Here is a 17,957-nt window from a genome sequence, read left to right as displayed (position 1 = left end):
TTAATATGAAGCTTTCAGACAAATATTCATTTACTTCTAAACGCAGTAGATAAACAGTTTAACTTTACAAAGAGGTCAACTAAGCCAAGGAAAGTGACAGGACAAAAATAGATCAGCTGACACGGACTTTGTTTTGTTTTCTAGGAATCTGAAACAATGGCCGTTTGTTCCAATATTTTTTAATTACTCTCTGTTTTTATGTAAAGCCACTGGCAAAATTGTTTTTTCACGAACGGGACATCGATGACAGTTTAGACTAAGACAGGCACTCCAACCGCAAAGGACAGATCTGTTGTCTTGTTGTAAATCGATTGTGTTGTTTGATTTGCATGATCGCCCGGGGTCGATCGCATTCGCACGGGAGTGTGGGTAGTGATTTGTTTTGTTTTTCTCTCGTACAGGGTTACTCAAACGCGCTCGCTTCGCGTTTACTCGCCTTACCAATGCTATCGAAAAAAGGTAAGGCAGCTAGGGAAAGATTAGCATCCCACTTGAATAGATAACTTGATGAGGTGACTTGCCAAAGAGAACCTTTCAAAGGACGAAGTCAAAACGGATTGCTACAAAGGAACTTGCAATGAATAATTTCGGCTGAATTCCTGAAGTTGAACAATGCGAGATTGTTTCTTCTCCAAAGGAATTAGCAACAAACATCACACACTGCTTCTGTTTTTCTCTTCTTTTTTTTTTTTTTTTTCAAATAATAATAAATAATAATATTATAATATTGTGGCTTTCTATTTCGCTAATTTTCTAACTTGAAGGTAAAGTTTTTCCCTCGTCATTTTAACCTTTTTTCCGAGCGGTTATGTGAAATTAACAAGGCGTGCAAGAGTGAGCCAGAGGCAAGGAAAGTTCCGATGCCCCGAGTGTCAGGCAGTGATCGATTTACCAGAAGGAAATCGCTTCGATCGTTTGCCCATCAGTTTTTTCCACAATAGTTTGTTGAGTCTCCTTGCCGTTCGACAAAGTGGTGATACAAGTAGCATTACTTGTTCCCAATGCAGGAAAGCTAACCCTCAGATGTACTATTGCTTTGATTGCGGACGATTCATGTGCCTGGATTGTTTCAATTCGCATCAAATGCTGAGTGCAACGTTTGAGGGACACAAAGTCACGCCAGTCAAAGACTTTAAAGGAGAGGATTACGAAGCACTACTGAAGCGACAGCCATTTTGTTCACAACAGTTCCACGAGAAAGAAATCACGCGATTCTTTTGCTCGCAGTGTCAAGTTTGCATTTGTTCAATTTGCATTGTCACGGATCATCAAAACCACAACGCCGTTTTGCTTGACAAAGCAGCACACGACGAAAAGGAAAACATCATGTCTGGTGCTAAGATCATCAAGGAAAAAGAAACTCAACTTTGTCAAGTCATCAAGGAGTTCGAAGAAACGATTTCTGAGCTTGAAAGAAATTTCACAACAGCCAAGCGAGAAGTCTCGCGAACAGCCTAACAAATGATCGTAGACATTCGACACCGCGAGCGAGAAGCGATTGTATCCCTGGAAACAACACGCGTGTCGAGACTTGAGAAGATTAACGCGGCTAAACAGGAAGTGGAATCCCTGGTAAAACAAGTGAGCCAAGCAGCTGAGTTTGCGGAGAATCTGGTGCAAAGAGGCTCAAGTTCAGACATCATGCAGAACAAAGAAGCTTTGAGGCAGAAATTTCAAGAGCTTGGCGAAGTTGAAGTTCCTAAACATCACCAGACTACATTTGCCAAATTCACCCCGGCATCCCTACAAGACTTGAAACTGGGATTTATTCGACTCAACAAAAATCCGGCAAACATAGCTAAATCAATTGTAGAAGGACTGGATCAAACTTTCCAAGCTAGTATAGATGCAGAGTTTACGTTATGTCCAAAAACAGCACAAGGAGAGATTGTTAGCCAGGCCGATCTTGAACATCAAGTTGAATTGCTGATAAAACCCACCAAAGATGTCACAAACGTGACTGTTCAAGAAAAAGGAGATGGCAATCTTAGGCTGAAGTTTACACCTAAAGTGCCTGGCTCCTACAGCGTTGAGGTGAAGATTAGTGGCGAAAAGCTTCCGACCTGTCCATTCACTTTGCCAGTGAAAGAACGTCAACTTAGCGAAGTCGGTGAATTGGACTTGAAGTTCAACCAAAGACAGGAGTTCAAGGAACCAACTGGAATCGCCGTAAACACACAAGGCGACATAGCTGTTGTAGATAATCTTGGAAACTGTGTTTTTGTGTTCAATAAAGAAGGGAACTGTTTAAAACAAATTGGAAAAGAAGGAGCAGATCCTGGACAATTCAAATATCCAAATGGAATGTCATTTCTAAACAACAACGAAATTCTTATTACAGATCAATTAAATCATAGAATACAACACATAAATATCCAGACAGGAACTGTAGTAAAAACCTTTGGAAAAAAAGGTGAGAGAAAAGGACACTTCAAGACTCCACTTAACATTTGCCTTGACGAGACAGAACGTACTGTTGTCACTGAATAACAATAGAGTTCAAGTAATGTCAAAAGAGGGCGAAGCTCTATTCACAGTAGGAGACAGTGGTCCAGAGAAACTCAGCACACCATACAGCTGCATTTCTCACAAAAACATTTTCCTGGTAACTGAAAGAGACAATCACGTCATAAAAGCATTTGATGCGTCAAACACTTTCCTGTACAAGTTTGGCGAAAAAGGGAATCAAGACGGACAGTTCAACGGACCTTGTGGCATGTGTTTAGACAGCTCTAATAACCTTCTTGTTTGTGACTATTTCAATAACAGAGTTCAGCAGTTTTCTTTGGACGGTCGCTTTACAGGTAAAACTACCGTTCCTTTACAAGGTCCACTAGGAATTGTAACAGCGCCAGATGGGAGTTTACTAGTCTCTTGCAAAGTAGCGAAGAAAGTATACATTCTAAGATAATTCTATGAATCATTCAAATGCTAAATGCTGTATACCAGCGGAAACTTTAGTCGAACAAATTTTTTTCTAAGCAAAATTTCTTCACAAGTGGCAGAAACGCTTTTAAAAAGGTGTAAATTGTTAAACGATAAAAATATAAGGGTTTCCTATATTGGTGTTGGAAAAACAAATGGAAATAACATATTTGTATAAGCCATTCAGTAAACATTATAATAAGCCAGTTGATCATTTCTTATTCCTTTTGGCGGTCTTACCTTACAGGTAGAGTTTGGTCACCTTTTCCTTATTGTGATCGTGAAATTGACATGGAAACAGATGTTTTTGCGTAAACTGCGGTTTGCGGCTAGATACCGGTATATTTTCATTATGTTGCTAAAAAAATAATTAATTACTAAGAAAATGACTCTACCCTATAAAAATTGATCCCGCACAAGAATTTCCTGGAAATAACCCTCCTTTATAGTTTATCCATTTAATATCCTCGTTTTTAGGCTAAATCCATGTCGAGTTCCCGATCAGGAAAATAGGTTTCAGTTTTTAATTTAACACGTTCGACACCTCTTTTTCTTAGAGGTGACTTAAGGTCTAAACATGTAGTACTTCTCATCTTCCGCACTGAATTTATAATTAGATAACTTATACGACCAGCACGTAGCTCTTTTAGGGGCGGTACCTTGGGAAGGCCCTTTCTTCTCCGAATTTTGTCTTTATTCTGTTGTTATGCAACAGCCTTCAAGAATAATTTTCTTATGGGATACCTTTTTAAGGATGATTTTGATTCTGTTACTAAGTTGATTATAATTTTTATATTGTCAATCTTGTTTTTGTTTTGCCCAAACTTGACTGTCAGACCAAGAAATTTAAGTTAGAAAGACATTTCGTGAAGCGTAAACACCGCGAAGGTAACTACTTAGCATGCGAACTCCGTTTTTGCGAGGCCCAACGTGATTCGCTATTTAAGTGTAAAAACATGACGAAGGTTAGAGACTGACAGCTCAGTAAGTGTCAAATTTGTAAACGGTGACCCACACTTTCCTCGAGAGATCAGAGCTAGTCCCCGTTGTAATAACTTGTGCAGTACGAAGGAATAAAGAAAGAGACAACAAGACTACGAGTTTAGAGTAATTTTTCTCTTAACAGAATGCATCGTTAGCCCTCAAATACAGAAGCCAAGGGGAAGGGGGGAGGGGGTAAGCACAAGATTGACTTCTGCCCAATAGCAGTCCGATATATAGGGAAATTATCTTCAGAAAAGGAAACTTGAACGAGTCTAAGATAGATTTATCTTTTCTTCGTGAGGTCTACTTTTCCCTTCATCTTGTCGAATAGAAAGAGCAGATATTTAAGGAGGACACAGCCATTATCAGGGCAAAGAACAACAACATGATCTTGATGTTATCAAGAGGAAATTTAACTGAAGAGAGCAAAGAAAAAGGAAAACAAAAAGACCTAATCAATAGGAACCTCACACTTCTGTGCCTTAGCTTGTACAAGAGGTCTCAAGTAGTTAGGTAAGAATGTCTCGATTAGGTATATTCTTTTCATTGAATGATGTGCAGTTTACCTATCCATGTCTTTTTCACCAATCATCTTCAAAGTGAATTTAAAGGGATTTTCTTGCTTCAGTTTTATTTGACTGGAAGTTGCAGAAAGGGCGCGCATGGCAGGTGGCTTCACCCATTTGACCTCAAAGATCCAATTAGTAATTCTCCCTACCGACTACCATACATTTCTCTATAAATGCGACTAGTGAATTAAGTGTGATATCAGAATGATACCCTCAACTGATAAGCTTGTCTTTTCTCATAACCTGTCTACAAGGTAAAATATCGGAATTCAGAAGGAGAATTTACATGTTAAGCCGTAAAGACGAGGTAACTTGGTGTTGTATCAGAATAATACCCTCAGCTCATAAGTTTGTCTTTTCTTTCTACAAGATAACATATTTAAATCGTAAGGAGAATTTACATGTTAATCACCTCTTAGAGTTTTAGGGTGAAGGCACTGGAATTGATGTCTAAAGTTCCCAGGCCCTAACCATTCACTCTGGCGCTTCATGAGATTTGTTTCTCAGAAGTCTTGAAAACATGTTCTTCCCTGTGCTTTGTAAACAACCAACTGGTTTACCTTAGTGACGAAGTAAGATGAACCTCTCTAACAATTTTGATGATATTTATGTTTGTACAACATACCCAATTACCTATCAGATTAATTAGCTGCCCTTTTTGTTACATTTACCAATGATAATCAATTGATACACTGTACACAGTCGCAGTAATTCCAGGTTCTTGACTTGTGCTGATTGCATGGAGTTTTAAGTTATACTCTATTAACTCTTCAAATCCTAACATCAGTGTGCAATTTCTCTATACTGTCCTCTATACGTTTCCAAGGAGAATTTGTTTAACAATCTAGAGTTTCTTTTATTGGTGATAATTTCCTTTATTCTCTTGACCGACCGAATAGTTCGTGAACGCGGCAGACAGTTTCGGCGTTAGCCTGTCTAATTAGTCTTTGCGTTCCTCGTTTGGCCTGATCATGCACATAGCGCCGTGTTTTTTTTGTTTTTGTTTTTTTTTGCGTAGTGGAGAAGAACGCTGTGTGTGACAAAACTGCTGTGAGGTTATAGCCCCGCATATGTGGCGGAATATTTCGTTTCGTTTCGGCGTTAGCCTGCGTGGAAGTAATTATTCCAGGAGAGTGTTGAGTTGTTCTCCGGTCAAAATTTGCATGTACTGTTTTGCAGGTTTTGAAACATTGTAAAAACAATCGACTCTTAAACTAGTCTTTAGACTCTAAACATTATGTTACTTCCGCTAATTTTTCTGAAACGTCAGTTACTTCCGATGAACTGAGTTTTTTTCAAGAGTCCCCTTACCAGGAAAATCAGAAAACTAAAACTATTCCAACTCCTGGGTTCAATGAAACTACGAAATGAAATATTCCGCCACGTGTGTCACACTATAACCTCCCAGTATTTTTGTCACGCACAGCGGTCTTCTCCACCACGCAAATAAACACACCACTACGTGCATGGTCAGGCCAAAAGAGGCACGCAAAGACTAATTAAACCGCTCACTTTCAGTTTGTTATAAACGCTTCCTTCTCCTATTTCATTTTCCATTGCATATTTTTCTTTTAATCTCTGTCGTTAATTCCTTTGCATATGTAATCGCAAAGACCTTCGATGCGCGATCCGGGCAATTTGGGAAAAACTTTAAAAAATACAAGGTGAAATTAATCCTTAATTGCCCGAGGGCACTTGCGAACACCTGTTTGTCACATAAAGAGCTCTATTTATAATAGAATATACTTCGCTATTCTATTCGAGGGGATTGCACTCGCGAGGGGTCAATACGTCCTTCAATGTGATTGGTCACAAAAACTTAGCTGTTATGGACTTGTTATGTCTTCGCGGAATCAAAAATTATTATTCACAATTGTCTGTCTGTACTCGTCGCTTGAATAATCTGTTCTTCAAGGCAACCGTGATGGAACCTCTCGTAGAAAACCTCAAGAAGCAAGTCACATGTTCAATTTGTCTCGATACTTACTCAGACCCGAAAATAATTTCGTGCTTCCACACTTTTTGTTGCAAGTGTTTGGAGGAACATGCAAGAAACACCCAAAACCAAGGCAAATTCAGATGCCCCGAGTGTCAAGCAGATATCGAATTACCAGAAGGAAATCGCTTCGACCGTTTGCCCACCAGCTTTCACCAAAATAGTTTGGTAGGTCTCCTTGAAACGGAAGATCGCGAGGCCTTGCTCAAGCCGCCATTTTGCTCGCAACACAAGAACGAAAGACTACGATATTTCTGCTTTTCCTGCGAAGCGTGTATTTGTCCTGTTTGCTTCGCCGAAGACCACCGAGGCCATGAATTCGACGTTATTGAAAAAGCACTACAGGAGGATAAGAAATACATCATGTTGAATGTCAACACCATTAAGGAAGAGGCAAAATTGTTTCGAGAAGAGATAAAAAAGCTTGAGAAAACCTCTGAGGATGTTGAAGTGACTATCGCAATCGCTAAACAAGAAGTGTCTGAGGCAGCTCAACACGTGATCACAAAGATGCGACAGCAAGAAAAACAGCTCTTAGAGTCCTTAGAAATGACGCGTCGGAAGAGAATAGAGCGAATTCACTCGGCAAAGCAAGAACTGGAAACTCTGATAAAACAAATGAACCAAGCGGCTGAGTTTGCGGAAAATCTGGTGCAGAGAGGCTCAGGCTTGAATATTATACAGACCAAGACAACTTTGAAGCAGAAATTTCAAGAGCTTCATGGAGTTGAGATTTCAAGGCATCATCTGTCAACATTTGTCAAATTTACCGCGGCATCGCAACAAGACTTGAAACTGGGTTTTATTCAACTCACCGAGAAACCGGCAAAAGCCGCTAAATCAACTATAGAAGGATTGGATCGAACTTTCCAGGCTGGTGTAGAAGCAGAGTTCACACTATGTCCAAAAACAGCAGACGGAGAGATTAGTAACCAGGCTGATCTTAACGATCAAGTTGAATTCCTGATAAAACCTACCCAAGATGTCACAAACGTGACTGTTCAAGGAAGAGAAGACGGCAATCTAAAACTGAAGTTTACACCTATAGTGCCTGGCGCCTACAGCGTTGAGGTAAAGATTAATGGCGAAAAGCTTCCGACCTGTCCGTTCGCTTTACCAGTGAAAGAACGTCAACTTGTCATAGCCGGTGAATTGGACTTGAAGTTCAACCAAGGGCAGAAGCTTAGGGGACCCACTGGAATCGCCGTAAATAGGCAAGGAGACATAGTTGTTGTAGATAATCTTGGACACTGTGTTTTTGTATTCAATAAACAAGGGAACTGTTTAAAACAAATTGGAAAAGAGGGAACAGATCCTGGACAATTCAAATGTCCCACCGGAGTGTTACTTTTAAACGACCACGAAGTTCTTGTTGCAGATGCGTTAAATAATAGAATACAACACATAAATATCCAGACAGGAACTGTTTTGAAAACCTTTGGAAAAAAAGGTGAGAGAAAAGGATACTTTATGGCTCCATGTTCTGTGCACCTCGATCACGCAGAACGTTTTGTTGTCACTGAATTGCATAACAATAGAGTTCAAGTAATGTCAAAAGAGGGCGAAGCTTTATTCACAGTAGGAAACAGCGGTCCAGAGAAACTCAGTACACCATACAGCTGCATTCATTACAAAAACATTTTCCTGGTAACTGATAGAGACAAACACATCATAAAAGCATTCGATGCGTCAAACACTTTCCTGTACAAGTTTGGCAAAAAAGGGAATCAAGACGGACAGTTCAACGTGCCCTGTGGCATGTGTTTAGACGGCTCCAATAACCTTCTCGTTTGTGACTCAAGCAATAACAGAGTTCAGCAGTTTTCTTTGGACGGTCGCTTTACGGGCAAAACTATCGTTCCTTTACTAGGTCCACGTCGAATTGCAACAGCGCCAGATGGGCGTATACTAGTCTCTTGCAAAGTAGCGAAGAAAATATACATTCTGAGGTGAATGTGTTACTATTCTAAAAATCATTCAAATGCTAAATGTTGTATACCAGCGGAAACAAAAGTTGAACAAATTTTTAAGGCAAAATTTCTTCGCAAGTGGCAGAAACGCTCAACGGTGTAAATGCAGTTAGCCTCTTGGTTTCTGTAGTTGAGGGCTTCAACTGCAGAAACCAAGAGAAGGGTAAGCACAAAATTGACTACTGCCCCATAGCAGTCTGATATATAGAAAAATTATCTTCAGAAAAAGAAACTTCAACGAGTCTAGGATAGATTTAGCTATTCTTCGTGAGGTCTGCCTTTCACTTCATCTGGTCGAATAAGAAGAGTAGATGTTTCAGGAGGACACAGCCCTTATCAGGGCAAAGATCCAATTAGTAATTCTCCCCACTGACGGCCATACATTTCTCTATAAATTCGACATGAGAATTTGATGTTACATCACAATAACACTCAGTAGCTGATAAGCTTGTATGTTCTCATAACCTGTTTGCAAGATAAAATTTTGCAATTGTAAGGAGAATTGACATGTCAACCACCTCTTGGAGTTAAAGGGTGAAGGCACTGGAATTGAGTTCTAGAGTTCCAGGGTCCTAACCATCCACTCTGTCTCCAAATGAAATTTGTTACTCTTTACTCCCAAAATCAGTTTGTTCCCAGTCCTTTGTAAACAATCAACTGGTTTGCCTCCGATAAGTTGAACTTTCCCACAACTTAGAAAATATTTATATGCATGTTTATATGACATACCCATTTAGCACTCAGGTGGATTTGTTTTCCTTCTTAATTCCATTTTACCAATCATAATCAACTGATGCACTGTACATACAGGTAGTAATTCTAAGAATAAACTGTACTTTTCTTTTTTGGTAGTTTTGTAGTTTGGATGATTAACAAATAGAGAAGCCTTGTCTGTGCTCTGTTCTGTTGTATAGCACGCGGGAAGCGGCTAGAGCACGAAAGAAGAGTAAAGAGAAACACTCGACTACGTCTCGTGTTTCTCCCTACTTCATGACTGCTCTAACGCTTCTAAGTGCTTTACAACAGAACAGAGCTCAGTCAAAGCTTCTCTATTTGTTTTATAATAAAGAATCCGTTAAATTCCCCACGCACTACTTTCAACTTTCAAAACAAACTTTATTTCTAAAGCGAACAGTGACGTCAGCATGCTCTATACTCTCATAAAGCACGCTACAATAAGCCAATCAGAATCCCTGTTAGAATAGTTCATAATAGTTCGGCAAATCGAATTTAACTGTTTCGCCTGAAGCCTTTTAGTCTCTAATACAGAATCTGAAAGTGAAAAGTTCAGTGAAATCCGGCCGAATTGTGGCTCATAAAAACACGCAAATTTTTTCACATGACAATTAAAAAACAAACCGTTCAAGCATGTATTTTATAAATGAACGACAGCCGAATTTACCGGAATATGAAGATTGCTTGGAATAACAACGCCGTAAAACTCGGCTGCAGTGACTGATGTGACCTTCAGCTCAACGCCACGGAAGGTAAACAGAGCATGCTCCTAGTTGTTCTCTCAAAGGACGGCCGATGTTATTTCTGAAGCTTATTTGACTGCGATGACCGGAGGTCGCCATGATGAACAAGCTGCGTTGGACCTCAGCATGACGCCAAAATGATTAGTATTAGTTTTAACAGTTACGCCAGTTTGGCTGTATTTGGCACAACGGATTGCGTGACGACAGACAACAAAGTTACTTGAAGAAGTTTGAAGAGATTTCTTACGTCGTCCGTTTGTACTTTTCTCCTCTTCTTTACTCGGCGAGGCATCTTTTTCTTGTGAGCTATCGTCTCCGTATTCGTCCTAGAGGATCAAAATGATAAAATTAAATCGGATTCGGACCTTTCAAAAAAAGTTTCTTTATTCATACATTTTAGAATAAAGAGTAGCGATATAAAAACATGACATGTCACCATCGTGAATAGGATTCGTTTCTAGGTTATTGCGGTATTAAACGCTCAGTCATAAGTACTAGAAGATCACGACTGTAAATCAGCCTCACGTTTAAATCACAGAACAATATTAGAATTTAAAGTACCCTATCAACGTCACTTCCGTTCTACATAACTGATCCATATTTTTAGGTAACCTTCAAAGAGAGGAACTTACACCACGTACGCTTCAAACAAATTTTGAGAATACGAATTTTAATAGTGAAGCATTTTCACGAAAAATTATGAATTGCGAAACTCTCGTGAAAACATAACTTCCGGTTTTAATCCAAGGTGAAAATTACAGTAATTAAGAGGGCCGCTAAATACGATGCCACTTAATACAGGTTCCACAAATTTGCATACCTGTCGAAGCTTATCCTAGTTTCGATGGCATAATAAAATTAAAGAGACCAGAAGTACTGTTACTCTTCCGAGATGGAATGGAAACACCACGCAGCTTTTCCCTCAGCCGCCGTTTTACTAACTTGACGCCTGGAGCTGGCAACAAATAAAACAGAATATGCCGTGCGTTAAGTTAACTACACGCTTCATTGTAATACATTACCTCGGGCATATCAACGAACGGTTGGTTGACAGCCAATTCAAACAGCGCACGTGCCCTGTCAGTATCACCAAGAATGGTTTCCAGTTCGGTGTACTAAAAATAGAAAAAAGGAGAAAACAGAGCAAAGGTTTCATTAAAAGCCGACTGCCAGCGGTTCACTATCGTCTTTTTACATATCTAACACATAGTCTCTTTTGACTGCTAAATTTAATAAAGATTTCGTCGGTTTAAGTTCGTTCCCTGGCTTGATCATTTATCAATATTCATGCCCTTATTTTACTGGTTTATTTGTTCATTCGTGTGTGTGCGTGGCCGGGCACGTTCTTTGGTTTCTTCATTCCCAATTCGATAACTTTCCGTTCGCAAGTTTTGTTCTGGTCAAGCTCCCTCTATAGTTAATTGGAAATGTTTACGGAAAAGCACACTTATAAAACAAAAACAAAAAAACAACTACTTCAACAACAACAACAGAAAACACTCTCTCCTAACCTTGACCCATGTAGTACAATCAGCAGGATTAGACTCCAGGAATTTCTCGTGCAACTTACGACAGCGATCAAATTCTCGAAGCTGTTAAAAGCAAAACGGATAAAAGATCTGCAAACAGTTCCCTTCTCGCCCACTTTTGAGCAAGACTACGCGCACCCGTTTCAAGTATTCATCCAGATAATGAAATCACGCATTACACTTACCAACGCTGTTTTTCCTTACCAGATTTGCATGGTTCTGTATGAAATATATTCATATGCTTGTTGAAGCTGTAAAGTCATTAGTGCAAGCTTTTGTTATAAGCAGAATCGACTACTGTAATGCAATATTATATGGTTTGCCTGCTATACACGTTAATAGGTTACAACGCGTTCAAAACGCTGCCGCCAGGTTACTGACCAATACACCACGTTATTCGCACATTACACCTGTGATGATTAATCTCCATTGGCTGTCAGTTAAATTCAGGATCATTTTTAAGGTAAATTTGTTGACTTTTAAAGCTCTCCATCCCTAGCGCCGGCATATTTTAGTGATATTATATCATTCAAAGGCGATTCTAATTATAATTTAAGATCAAATTTTAGTAATTTATTAGCTCACCCGGCAATTAGATCTGCCAAGACCACTGGGGACAGAGCTTTTTCGGTAGCTGCCCCATTTTTATGGAACTCTCTTCCGGAAAGTCTAAGAGCTGTAAGTAGTGTAAATATTTTTAAGAATTAAACAACTGAAAACGTATCTTTTTGAACAAGCATGCTGTAAATTGCGTGAACATTTTTAAACTATGTACTATATAGATTTTTCATCGCTTTTTAATTTATTCTTAATAAGTTATTGTTGTTTTCATTTTGTAATCTAACTATCATATTCCCTGGGTTTCTTTTAGATATTTTTTAATTTATTGTAAAGCGCATTAGATCATATAGTTATAATGAATTTTGCGCTATATAAGTATCAAATTTATTATTATTGTTATTATTATTGAACAAGCGTGAGGTCAAAATGGCTGGATATTGGCCGAGTTTTTTTTTTTTTTTTTACGTTTTTAGGGACTGAGACGAACTCTCAGTCCAAAAAAAAATTGAAAAAGAACGAGGCTAATATCCAGTCATCTTGACCGAACAAGCTTGGTCAAGAGAATTTATATTCTCTTGACTTAAACATTAACGGATTCATCGTATAGCAAAAGATTTCGCTTTGATGAGAATCAAGAATGACTTGTCTATTTCGAGAGCTGACAGTGAAAGCCAACTGTTTTTGTAGCACAATGAACCCAAGAGGGTCGTTTATTTTTTTTTTTTATGTATATGCCGACATTGTCGAAAAGTTACGAACTTTGTGAGTTTTCTTGCGCGGTATCAATACGGGGAATCCCGAGCGGGCGAAGGAGGGCTAATCTTGTCCGCCCAGGTATCCAATCAGAACATAGGATTCACTTGATCTTGCCCGCGCGCGCTGTTAGCTATATGATAAAGTGACTTATCATATCTAATCCCATTTCACGATCACAAGTCTCGACATGTTGCTTTTTTCCATGCAAGAGTCAAATGGAACTCTTGAGCTACAGCATTCAACACATGATGGTCAGTTGATGGTCTAATGAAACATTAATTTTTTTTTCCTTTAACCCCTTACGACGGGTTCATCAGTTGCCGAACCGAAATATCGGGAAAACATATATGCCACAGTCGATCTCAAGTTTTCATTTCATTTTTTGTCTTCATCTCCTCTCCCCTGCCGTGAGGGGAGAAAATTAATAGATAAATAAATAAATGAAAAAAGAAAGCTCAACATTTTCCTCTTATAGTCATATCTGAAACGTCAGCCTTTTTACCCTTCACGGTGGCCAATTTACGTTTTCAATTCAGTTGTTAACACTAAATTACCTAAGATAGATTTAACTATTCTCTGTGTGGTCTGCCTTTCCGTGATCTGGTCGATGAGAAGAGCAGATATTTCAGGAAATAACGCTGACAGATCGTTGCAAAAAGGTCTATTACATCCTTAAAAGTGATTGGATACAAAAACTCAGCTGTCATGGACTTTGTTCTAGCTTCTCGGAATCAAAAATTATTATTCACAATTGTCTGTTTGTATTCTTCGTTTGAATAATGTGTTCTTGAAGGCGATCGTGATGGAACCTCTCGTGGAAAACCTCAAGAAACAAGTCACATGTTCAATTTGCCTCGATACTTACACAGACCCCAAAATAATTTCGTGCTTCCACACTTTTTGCTGTAAGTGTTTGGAAGAACATGCGACAAAAACCCACAGACAAGGCAAATTCAGATGCCCTGAGTGTCAAGCGGAAATCGATTTACCAGAAGGAAATCGATTCGACTGTTTGCCTACCAGCTTTCACCATAATAGTTTGGTAGGTCTCCTTGAAACGGAAGATCGCGAGGCCTTACTGAAGCCGCCGTTTTGCTCGCAACACAAGAACGAAAGATTACGATATTTCTGCTCTTCCTGCGAAGCGTGTATTTGTCCTGTTTGCTTCGCCGAAGATCACCGAGGCCATGAGTTCGACGTTATCGAAAAGAGAGTGCAAGAAGATAAGAAACACATCATGTTGAACGTAGACACCATCAAGGAAAAGACAAAGTTGTTTCGAGAAGAGATTAGAAAACTTGAAAAAACCTCAGAGGATGTGGAAATGATTATCGCAATCGCTAAACAAGACGTGTCTGAAGCAGCTCAACACGTGATCATAGAGACGCGACAGCAAGAAAAACAGTTGTTAGAGTCCTTAGAAATGACACGTAGAAAGAGAATAGAGCAAATTAAATCGGCTAAGCAAGAACTGGAATTTCTGGTAAAACAAATGAACCAGGCGGCTAAATTAGCGGAAGGTCTCGTTCAGAGATGGTCTGGCTTGCATATTGTATCCAACATGACAACTTTGAAGCAGAAATTTCAAAAGCTTTGTGAAGTTAAGATTTCAAGGCATCATCCAACAACATTTGTCAAATTTACTGCGGCATCGCAACAAGACTTGAAACTGGGTTTTATTCAACTCACCGAGAAACCGGCAAAAGCCGCTAAATCAACTGTAAAAGGACTGGATCAAACTTTCCAGGCTGGTGTAGAAGTAGAGTTAACGTTGTGTCCAAAAACTGCAGAGGGAGAGATTTGTAACCAGGCCGATTTTCACGATCAAGTTGAATTGCTGTTAAAACCTGCCGTTGATGTCACAAACGTGACTGTTCAAGAAAAAGGAGACGGCAATCTTAGGCTGAAGTTTACACCTAAAGTGCCTGGCGCCTACAGCGTTGAGGTGAAGATTAATGGCGATAAGCTTCCGACCTGTCCGTTCACTTTGGCAGTGAAAGAACGTCAACTTGTCGTAGTCGGTGAATTTGACTTGAAGTTCAACCAAGGGCAGGAGTTCAAGGGACCAAGTGGAATCGCCGTTAACAGGCAAGGCGACATAGCTGTTGCAGATTACTACGGACACTGTGTTTTCGTATTCAATAAAGAAGGGAACTGTTTACAACAAATTGGAAAAGAAGGAGCAGATCCTGGACAATTCAAAAATCCAAATGGGGTGTCATTTTTAAACAACAACGAAATTCTTATTGCAGATCAATCAAATAACAGAATACAACACATAAATATCCAGACAGGATCTGTTGTAAAAACCTTTGGGAAAGAAGGTGAGGGAAAAGGACACTTCAAGACTCCACTTAGTATTTGCCTTGACGATACAGAACGTATTGTTGTCACTGAATTCAAAAACAATAGAGTTCAAGTAATGTCAAAAGAGGGCAAAGCTCTATTCACAATAGGAGACAATGGTCCAGAGAAACTCAGCACACCATACGGCTGCGTTCTTTACAAAAACATTTTCCTGGTAACTGAAAGAGATAATCACGTCATAAAAGCATTTGATGCGTCAAAAACTTTCCTGTACAAGTTTGGCGAAAAAGGGAATCAAGATGGACAGTTCGACGCACCCCGTGGCATGTGTTTAGACGGCTCTAATAACCTTCTTGTTTGTGACTCAAACAATAACAGAGTTCAGCAATTTTCTTTGGACGGTCGCTTTACAGGCAAAACTACCGTTCCTTTACAAGGTCCAAGTCGAATTGTAACAGCGCCAGATGGGCGTATACTAGTCTCTTGCAAAAATGCAAGTAAAATACACATTCTGAGGTAAATCTGTTACAATTCTATGAATCATTCAAATGCTGTATGCCCGCGGAAACCTAAGTCGAATACTTTCTTTTTTAAGGCAAAATTTTTTCACAAATGGCAAACACTCAACGGTGTAAATGCATTGTTAGCCCTTAGGGGGAGGGTAAGCATAAAATTGACTAATGGCCCACAAGCAGTCAGATATATAGGAAAATTATCCTCAGAAAAGGAGACTTAAACGAGTCTAAGATAGATTTAACCAGTCTTGTTGTGGTCTGCCTTTCACTTCATCTGGTCGAATGAGAAGAGCAGATATTTCAGGAGGACACAGCTCTTGTCAGGACAAAGAACTACCAGGTGGTCTAATGTAATCTGGGGAAAACTTCAAGAAAAAAAAAAAAAAAAAAAGAGACAATTAATAAGAAGCTCAAACTTCTGTGCCTTGTACAGGGGGTTTCAAATAGTTAGGTAAAAAGGTTTTCATTGGGTATATTAATCACCTCTTGAGTTAAAGGGTAAAGGCACTGGAATTGAGATCCAGAGTTCCCTGGTCCTAACCATCCACTCTGCCTCCAAATAAGATTTATTTCTCTATAGTCCCAAGGACATTTTGTTCCTGGAGCATTGTAAACAACCAACTGGTTTGCCTTCTATTGGTTGAACTTTTGAACAACTTAATGTATAATATTCAATATAAGCATGTTTATATGACATACCCATTTAGCACTCAGGTGGATTTGTTTTCCTTCTTAATTCCACTTTACCAATCATAATCAATTGATGCACTGTACATACAGGTGGTAATTCTGAGAATAAACTGTTTTTCATTTCCTGGTAGTTCTGTAGTTTGGATGAATAAAAATATGTTAAATATACTCATTGTATGAAATTTTCAGTCACACTCTATTCAGGGCTCATTACCAAATTAGTCTTGAGCCTCTATGAATCTTCAAAAGCTTTGCTCATATTTTCAATTGAGACAATCAATGTACAAAAATATTTGATCATTCAGGAACTTTTTCATCCAGGCTTAGAAAACAAGGGAATCAAGATAGACACCTCAACAGATCCAATAGCATGAATTAGGTCAGCTTCAAAATTATTTTTGTTTGAGACCATTGCAATGACCCTTCGACCCCAATAGAGTGACTAGCATCTAATTACCCCCCCCCCTTCCACATCAAATAAAGGAAATGATCACCAACTTGAGAAGCTCTTGATTGTTAATTAAAAATTCTCCATATCAACACCTTAAGAAATGCATATAGAGCAGTATGGACAATATGCATACCAATGCTAGCTTTAAAGGGATAACAGAGATCTATCAGCAATTTAGTTAAGAAAAATTTTCCAAGAAAAAAAAGTTAAACATTTAATTTCTTTATGAGGTTTACTTTGAATGGCAACAGATCCAGACGTGCATGTATGTTTCATTAGCAGTATAACCGTGAAATTATACATACATGCTCTGGAGTACGTGATTTCAAGTTCAACTCTTAAGTTTCCAATCACTCCATAAAAAGCCAGCCAAAGTTTTCAACCAAAGTAACTCATTCAAAATCCCTTACCCTGATAAACAATTTACCGATCAAAAATTACCTTCGACATGTAAATAAAAATTTTCTCAGAAACAGGTGAAAATTTTTTCGAATTCTGTTCATTTTTAATCATCTTTTTCAACTTTCTACTTATGGTGACTGCAATGGGCAAAACTACTGTTAGCAGTAGTAAAGAAACGGAGGTTATGACCACCAGGTATATCCTACTGAATATGCTGCGAACCTCTCCCCTTTTGATTTTAACCCTTTAACTCCCAAGATCTTGATTTTAATTTTCCCCTCTAGCTGCTACACTTGTTAATTAGTTGTGCAAATTTGTTGTTAGATCAAGATATCAACTTCTACCTGATAAGGTTGAGTATTCTCATAACCTGTTGGCTAGTTAATGTGAGGATAATGTAAAGAGAAGTTTCATGTTAATCACTTCTGGGAGTTAAAGGGCCAAGGGGTTAAAGCAGTGGTAATTAGAACAGAAATTCTCCTTCTGACAAATTATATGTCAATGTTTCCTGTGGACATGTGCTAAAAATTAGGATTTCATCAGCTGGGAGACTTGTATTCTTAAATGGAAGAACAGAAAATTCTCAGGAAACCTGCATGTACACAGATATACATGTATAAGCTCAAACATGTATTACCATACATAATTTTCCTTAAAATATGTAGTTTTCTGATGATAGGACTGAAGCAGTAAATTTTTTTTGCAAAACATAGCAGTGAGTAAGTCAAGAATTACATTGAATGCCAACATATGAAGCTGCCTCCAGTCTCATTTACATTAATTAGTGGGTTCTTTTTTGTGTTTGCAAAAAAATAAGAGGCTAA

At 38.8% G+C, this 17,957-nt stretch overlaps 2 protein-coding genes, 1 long non-coding RNA gene and 1 pseudogene across 5 annotated transcripts; 3 read left to right on the top strand and 1 right to left on the bottom strand.

Moving 5' to 3' along the window:
* The first annotated feature begins 679 nt into the window (after positions 1–679).
* On the top strand, positions 680–3,044 carry LOC149034516 (E3 ubiquitin-protein ligase TRIM45-like; annotated as a pseudogene). Its single transcript, XR_016183169.1, has one exon. The product of XR_016183169.1 is annotated as an E3 ubiquitin-protein ligase TRIM45-like (transcript).
* A 2,832-nt stretch (positions 3,045–5,876) lies between these two features.
* Positions 5,877–9,288, top strand: LOC113664437 (E3 ubiquitin-protein ligase TRIM45-like). The gene has a single exon (XM_089194617.1). The coding sequence runs from the start codon at positions 6,307–6,309 to the stop codon at positions 8,425–8,427; it is 2,121 nt and encodes a 706-aa protein (XP_089050743.1). The 5' UTR covers positions 5,877–6,306; the 3' UTR covers positions 8,428–9,288.
* LOC149034515 (uncharacterized) lies at positions 6,364–12,142 on the bottom strand. 2 transcript variants are annotated; one of them, XR_016183161.1, is made up of 4 exons: positions 12,037–12,142; positions 11,434–11,514; positions 10,945–11,037; positions 6,364–10,248 (listed from the first exon to the last, which is right to left on the bottom strand). It is a non-coding gene; the product is annotated as an uncharacterized LOC149034515 (long non-coding RNA). The 2 variants fall into 2 exon arrangements; XR_016183160.1 differs by lacking the exon at positions 12,037–12,142 and having other exon boundaries at positions 11,434–11,562.
* Positions 12,143–13,570: 1,428 nt separating this feature from the next.
* On the top strand, positions 13,571–16,445 carry LOC113664451 (tripartite motif-containing protein 2). The gene has a single exon (XM_089194618.1). The coding sequence runs from the start codon at positions 13,571–13,573 to the stop codon at positions 15,593–15,595; it is 2,025 nt and encodes a 674-aa protein (XP_089050744.1). The 3' UTR covers positions 15,596–16,445.
* The last annotated feature ends 1,512 nt before the right edge of the window (positions 16,446–17,957 follow it).

This window comes from Pocillopora damicornis, chromosome 14 (genome assembly GCF_964200805.1).
Source record: "Pocillopora damicornis chromosome 14, jaPocDami1.2, whole genome shotgun sequence".
Classification (NCBI taxonomy): Eukaryota; Metazoa; Cnidaria; class Anthozoa; order Scleractinia; family Pocilloporidae; genus Pocillopora; species Pocillopora damicornis.
This window is presented reverse-complemented; position numbering and strand designations above follow the sequence as displayed.